Below are 7,433 nucleotides of genomic sequence, written 5' to 3'. Positions count from 1 at the left end.
GGTTTAATTTCAGCTCATTTTTAAAGCAGCATTTCTTTTTTTATTTAAAAATATATATTATAAGTGTTATAATAAAAATAAAAATAATAAATAAAATAACACTGAATGGTTATTTTAAAATGTAATAATTTGCCCCCCGGTTTCACAGACAAGGATAAAGCCTATAGTCCTAGACTAAAATGTAAATCTAAGCTGTTTCAACTGAAAGAAACTTGCACTGACTGATCTTAAAATATATCAGTGGCTTTTTTTTGTCTCAAGATGCATACCAGCAGTGTTTCTTTCTAAGGAATGTTTATAAAAAATGACTTACATATACTAATTGAACTATGGCCTAATCCTGGTTTAGGCTAAACCCAGTCTATGAAACCGGGCCTTGATGTTTAAAAGGATAATCTGGTAAGAAAAAGGTTGCTTCATCCATTTATATATAACATACAAAACTACATAATATACAAAAAATGTACACTGCAATGTAATATAAGAATGACCAGAACACTTGTGAGGTAATTTTATGTTTATTTAAAGCACCTAAAGATAGCTCACTCAAGATTAAAGGTTAACAGTGATCTTTACAGAAAACAGGAAATCAGAAGTTTGAAACTGCAGGGCAAAGGCCTTAAAAACAAAACCTCAAAACCTAAACGGCCCGTTCACACTACTGCTATGAAAGTGACACTAACCTACAACAAAAGTGTTGATGTTCACAAAAAACGTGATTGTATAGGCTACATCCTAGAATTAGTTTTGTGCAAATCTATGGATTTATACCTGCATGAGCCACAATACGCCCTCGCAGATCACAGGATTCATCACAGTATAAGTGCGTAACCAGGGGTTAGTAGTTCGGATGGTACATCAACACATCAGTGGTTCCTCTGGAGCAGGTTTTGTACCATCTTTCGTCACCTCCTATGTGTAATCACAGTTCAGATCATAGTAACAAAGAGGACAGAATGATGAACAGCACAAATTAACTTTCAAACAACAGACCAAGAGACACAACAACATCTGATTATTAAACCACTTGTACAAACAGTACACTACAGCAGAGCTCTAATACTCCAGTCACATTTCTACAGGTTAGTGTGTTGGGAAGAGCTTCACATTTGGAGTGTGGATTCACACACTTTGAATACACGGTACATCAAACAGTAAACTTATGCCACAGTGTTGGTGTATGTTTAAAGCTGCCAGGAGGTACAGTAGTATCCACTGCTACATATTTTTAATCTCACTGCTCGTCTTCTCCATGCCAGGTCAGCTTGTCCTCGTAAAAGCGGATTACCATCTCTGGCCACCTTTTACTGGCCTCTCTGGCTGACTGTAAAGCCACCTCATCTGTGTTTTTCCTGAGATGAAATAAAGAAATGATGATTAGTCTTAATGGACAAATACAACTAATTAAAAGCACAGAATCACCAGCTTCAGTGCTGGATTACTGGTAACAGCTTTGTTAAACTTTTTTATTTTGCTGTGAGGTTGCTTTTGATCTTTCTTTCCAGTTATGTGTTGAAGAAGAGCGCAGAAATGAAAGGAAAGGAATACCTTGGTACCAGTATTAAAACAGGAAAGTATTGTTAACTAAAAATGTTTTACGTTAACTTAATATATATGTATACACCAGACAGAAGTTTTTGAACAGTATGATTTTTAATGTTTTTTTTAAAAGAAGTCTCGTCTGCTCAGCAAGACTACATTTATTTGATTCAAAGTACAGCAAAAACAGTAAAATTTTGAAATATTTTTACTATTTAAAATCAATGCTTTCTAAAAAAGTGATTTATTCCTGTGATCAAAGCTAAACTTCCAAAAGCTTGGAGTCAAGAAATTAATTATAGATTTATTATAGAATTATAGAAATTAATACTTTTATTTAGCAAGGATGCTTTAAATTGATAAAGACATTTGTAATGTTACAAAAGATTTATTTTACTGATAAATGCTGATCTTCTGAACTTTCTATTCATCAGAGAAACCTGAACAAAATTCTGCTCAGCTGGTTTCATAACAATAATAATAATAACAACAACAACAAATGTTTTTTTTAAGAAGCAAATCAGAAGATTAGAATGATTTCTGAAGGATCATGTGAGTAATGAAATCTGCTTTGAAATCACAGGAATAAATTATATATTAAAAAATATTCAAATATAAAACAGTTATTTTAAACAGTAAAAATATTTCAAAATTTTACTGTTTTTGCTGTTATTTGAATCAAATAAATACAGAATTGGTGAGCAAAAGATATTTCCAAAAAATAAAAATAATAATATTATATATATATATATATATATATATATATATATATATATATATATATATGATAAAAACATGGAAAGTAACCAGAATAATATATATATACACATATATATATATATACATATATATATATATATATATATACACACACACACACACACACACACACACACACACACACATACATAAACACACAAAATGTATATATTTGAAACTTGTCAACTAACCACAATAAAATAATTAGTACTTAAAATCACAAAATAAAAAAAGTAATAAAATTACTATGACTGAAATAAAAAATAAATGACAACTAAATAAAAATATGTAATAATAAATAAATACTTTTAAAAGTACCCTATACTATATAAAATACTAAAACAATAGTATCAATAGTATCATGAAGATTCTTTTATAATGAATTACACATTTTGAATTAGTTTTTATTTTTGTATTTTCCTTTTTCCATTTTATTTTAATAAAAAATTTTGCACTTTTGTTGTGTGTTTTTGTCATTTTTGTTAGTTTTTGTTTGTTAATAGGTCTATATATTTTTTTTTTATTTCAGTTTTAGCTATTTTTCATAAATGATAATGACCAATGTTGATACAGCAACTAGCAAAAATATAATTACATTTTCACATTTTACTTCAGTTGTTGCTTATTTGTGACCCTGGACCACAAAACTAGTCATAAAGGTCAATTTTTTGAAATTGAGATTTATACATCATCTGAAAGCTGAATAAATAAGCTGATGTATGGTATATTTGGCTGAGATACGACTATTTGAAAATCTGGAATCTGAGGGTGCAATAAATAAATAAAAATCTAAATACAATGTATTTTTGGCTATTGCCACAAATATACCTATGCTACTTATGACTGGTTTTGTTGTCCAGAGTCACATTTCATTTCAGGTACAGAAAAATGTTTAGTTTCAGTTAACTATAATAACCCTGTTATTATGGAAATGTCAGCACTTGACAACAATGTGCTTCTATTTTAAACAGTTGCTTGTTGCTATTCTAAACAGTTAGCCAGTTCAGGCAATATGATGTGAAGCATAAAAAGTTTTGGGCGTATAGTGATGATCTAATAAAAAAGTAAATGTCTGTACATTGATTACAGAATTTAATAATAAAAGTTAGCATTACTACATTGAAAATTAACAAAGCATTGTAGCAAGAATCTCCACATATGCTCCAGTGTAGAAATATTACCACTTGATGAGGAACATGAGCTCTCCTTGCTGGTCTGTACATCCAATGATGCGGTCTGGTTCTGGGTTGCTGGATTGGCCTGCTGGGATCTCAACGTTGTGATCATCAACTTCCTCATTACCCCTCTCAATGAGCTCCTCCTGAGGCTGCGGGTGAGCCTGCATGATTCCAGACACAGAACTTAACTATCATAAAGCCTGACAAGAGGGTTAAATCATATATCACATAGCTAGCGCAATAAACCTGCCGTTTTAGGAGACAGCGTACAAGACTAAAACTCTGTACCAATGGTGTTCACTCCTGCTCCTGGAGGGCCAGCCTGCAGAGTTTAGCTCCACCTCTACCAACAATCCTGAAGACCTTGATTAGCTGGTTTAGGTGTGTTTAATAAGGGTTAAACTCTGGGAAAGTTTGTGGAAACTGGTCATGCAGAAGCAGGATTGGATCCCAATGTTCTTTACACTGCACTGACAGTTATTTGGCAGTTTATTGTGTAATATAATTACATTTATTTGTATTATGTATTTTGAAACACTGTAGTGCAGTAATACAGCTGAGGTCAAAAGTTTACATATTTTTTTACAAAATGCATGTTATTTTTTATTTTGTACTGACCTGAATAATATATTTCACATAAAATATGTTTGCATATAGTCCACAAGAAAAAAGAATAGTTGAATTTATACAAATTACCCCGTTCAAAAGTTTAGATACACTTGATTCTTAATACTGTGTTGTTACCTGAATGATCCACAGCTGTGTGTTTTTTTTTTGTTTAGTGATAGTTGTTCATGAGCCCCTTGTTTGTAGTTAAACCGCCTGCTGTTCTTCTGAAAAATCCTTCAGGTCCCACAAATTCTTTGGTTTTTCGGCATGTTTGTGTATTTTAACCCTTTCCAACAAAGACTGTATGATTTTGAGATCCATCTTTTCTAATTGAGGACAACTGAGGGACTCATATGCAACTATTACAGAAGGTTCATATGCTCACTGATGCTCCAGAAGGAAACATGTTGGGGTGAAAACTTGAAATTGAGGGTAAATGTAACTTATTTTGTCCTCTGGGAAACATGCAAGTATCTTCTTTAGCTTTTAAAGGGCAGAACTAAATGAAAAAAATATGTTATTTACACAAAATAAGAAAAATGCACACATCTCCATTCTGTTCAAAAGTTTACACCCCTGGCTCTTAATGCATCGTTTTTTTCCTTCTGGAGCATCAGGGGGAATTTGAACTTTCTGTAATAGTTGCATATTGCCTCAGTTGTCGTCGATGGATCTCAAAATCATACAGTCATTGTTTGAAAAGGTTTTAAATACACAAAAAAAGCTGAAAAAACAAATAATTTGTGGGACCTAAAGGATCATTCACTTAACAACAGAGTATTAAGAATCAAGTGCATGTAAACTTTTGAATAGGGTCATTTTTATAAATTTTACTATTTACTATTAAAACTATTACTTTCTCTTGTGAACTATAAGTAAATATCTATAAGTAAAATATCTTATTCAGGTCAGTACTAAATAAAGACTGAATGAGGAATTATTGCAATACAAAAGTATATTTAAAAACTTTCATGTTTGGTAGGATTTATTGTGCAAATATATATATTTTTTTTTTATGACAGCACTAAAAACACTAACCATATCGGCATCCAGCTCACTTGACTCTTGTTTGGGCTGGATCTCAGTGTCTAGAGATTGACAGCCCTCTTGTTCTGTCTCTCCTGAGACTTTCAGGTTTCTGAGAAACTCCTCTATCAGCTCAGGACAGTCTAGGTTGTCCTCTGGCTCCCAGGTATTCTCTGCACTGTGGAAAGTACAACTACATGTCATTTGCTAGTACATTTTTGTAATATCAATATCTGACACAGGCAACATTTGTTCCAAAAACTCACTCCGTGAAGCCTTTCCACTTTAAGTAGTATTCAACTTTTCCCTCGTTGACTCTTCTGCGAATTATTTTTTCCACCGCAAACTCTTGGACAACTGTCGTCTCTTCTGCTTTCCTGTTTTTCACGTTCTGCTTCTTCCTCATGATTTCCTATAACACTACATTTCATAATATTTTCATTAATACAGTGTTTCACAATATATTATGAAGCATTTATGTTATGTTTAGCAGACATATAAGCATTCAAATAAGAGAATTGTACATAAAACGACGTTTTAAGGAAAACTAGTTAGTGTGAGGTTTACATTTTTTGATATTGTGGGCCTTTAGAGCAAAAACTCAATCACATGATACAAAACTTACATTGTACACAGAATAAACGTTCTACATTTAAGTCGGAGAATGTTTTAAAAGCAATTCTTCCTTGAAAAACGTATGTATTTGTTTGTTTGCTCTTAATGTATGAAGCGTGACATGAAGGAACACCAGGAATTCCTTACATAAACAATAACAACATAAGTCGCTGCCAGTGAAGTCAATGCTTAAATGCACGACGTATCATTTCCCACGAACTAAACTTTCTCAGTCATGGACTGAGTAGGCTAACATTATGAATGACTGCATGAAATGCTATTTTCTTTCTACGCCACTGATGTGAATTTGATAAGTGCGCTTTCCCACCTGCCGATGCCTCCCACGCTATTTATTCCCACTGCTGCTGATTAATACTCTTGCAAATGATCAGTCTGTACAAACAACGCGGTGCATCCACACGTTCAGTTCAGTAATCTAGCATCGCTTTATGTAGCTTTCACGGCCATGGCTTTACTGTTGTGTTTACATAACTTTTCATGAATGAGTCAAATTAAACATGGCCGATTGGGAGAAGGGGAGGAAGTGGTTTCAAAGGGAAGAGGTCAGTTCAGGAAAGCCGGGGGAGGAATCCTTAAAGGCGCATCCCGAGAGCAAGACATGGCTGGATTTCTCTGCTCACACATACGGGTTTTTTTTTAGCGCAGGACGCGTTCGGATGTGTTAGCCTTGAAATTACTAGCAGCTAATAATATATCTTTGAATCTTGTCACTCATATTGCTAACTTTGGCAGTTTTTGTAAGTCAAATAAGAACGTCAGGGATTTCTTTTTTATATATATATATATATATAAACTTCTTTAGCGTCTCGGTTTAGGAGAGAGACAGGAAAATATCTATACGTTGTGTTGATGTTGTAATGTAATGTTGTCGAAGGACACTGGAGGGCGCATGCGCCACTCTCTTTGTGCATCTGCTGTGTAAAGCCAACAGTGATCCAGGTTTATCGGTGTCTAATAATGGTAGACCATTAAATATTTCTTAAACGATTTTTAGTTTCGGATTAAAAACGACCTTTAAACCAAAAGCATATGTTCTCTTGTTTTTATGGTACATTATTATTATTATTAAGTTGGCTTGAGAGAGCCAACTTACTGATATTCTATTTAAACTTATTATTATTATTATTATTCTTCTTCTGAGACAAAAAATTTCTGACTGCTACTCCTCCTAGAGCTTTAACTCTACAAACTCCAAACTCAGCCCAGATCTTCATACTGGTCTAACTCGAGTTGCTATATCTTTTCTAACTAATCGGACTTACGGTTTTCCTAAAAATCCCGATTAAAACTGGGAATAAAATCTCATTGACTTACATTGACGGAATGTTCAAACTCCAACTGTCAAAATTCAAATTTAAACTGCCAGAATCCTTTGAGACTCAATCAGGCTTCCCTTCTATCTACTATTTCTAATCCGATCAAACTCATTTAAACTCATCTATCTATCTATCTATCTATCTATCTATCTATCTATCTATCTATCTATCTATCTATCTATCTATCTATAAATCTATTTATCTATTAATCTGTCTATCTATAAATCTATCTATCTATTAATCTGTCTATCTATCAATCTGTCTATCTATAAATCTATCCATCTATAAATCTGTCTATCTATTAATCTATCTATTAATCTGTCTATCTATAAATCTATCCATCTATAAATCTGTCTATCTATAAATCTAT

At 32.9% G+C, this 7,433-nt stretch overlaps 1 protein-coding gene across 2 annotated transcripts; it reads right to left on the bottom strand.

Moving 5' to 3' along the window:
* Window positions 1–499: 499 nt before the first annotated feature.
* Window positions 500–6,274, bottom strand: LOC141342555 (chromobox protein homolog 3-like). Of its 2 annotated transcripts, none has more exons than XM_073847027.1 (5): window positions 6,055–6,274; window positions 5,378–5,531; window positions 5,124–5,304; window positions 3,480–3,637; window positions 500–1,352 (listed from the first exon to the last, which is right to left on the bottom strand). In XM_073847027.1, the coding sequence occupies exons 2-5, from the start codon at window positions 5,515–5,517 to the stop codon at window positions 1,235–1,237; spliced, it is 597 nt and encodes a 198-aa protein (XP_073703128.1). In that variant the 5' UTR covers window positions 5,518–5,531; window positions 6,055–6,274; the 3' UTR covers window positions 500–1,234. The 2 variants fall into 2 exon arrangements, with proteins under 2 accessions (XP_073703128.1, XP_073703129.1); XM_073847028.1 differs by having other exon boundaries at window positions 5,124–5,289; window positions 6,055–6,272.
* Window positions 6,275–7,433: the final 1,159 nt, after the last annotated feature.

Source organism: Garra rufa, chromosome 9 (assembly GCF_049309525.1).
Source record: "Garra rufa chromosome 9, GarRuf1.0, whole genome shotgun sequence".
Taxonomy (NCBI): domain Eukaryota; kingdom Metazoa; phylum Chordata; class Actinopteri; order Cypriniformes; family Cyprinidae; genus Garra; species Garra rufa.
Note: the sequence above shows the minus strand (reverse complement) of the source record. Positions and strands in the feature narration are given on the sequence as shown.

Coding starts and splice junctions, on each gene's coding strand:
- LOC141342555 (XM_073847027.1), bottom strand. CDS start 5,517: ATGAGGAAGAAGCAGAACGTGAAAAACAGGAAAGCAGAAGAGACGACA. Junction 5,305..5,377: donor AAGTGGAAAGGCTTCACGGA/GTGAGTTTTTGG, acceptor AATGACATGTAG/TTGTACTTTCCACAGTGCAG. Junction 3,638..5,123: donor GTGAGCTGGATGCCGATATG/GTTAGTGTTTTT, acceptor GGAATCATGCAG/GCTCACCCGCAGCCTCAGGA.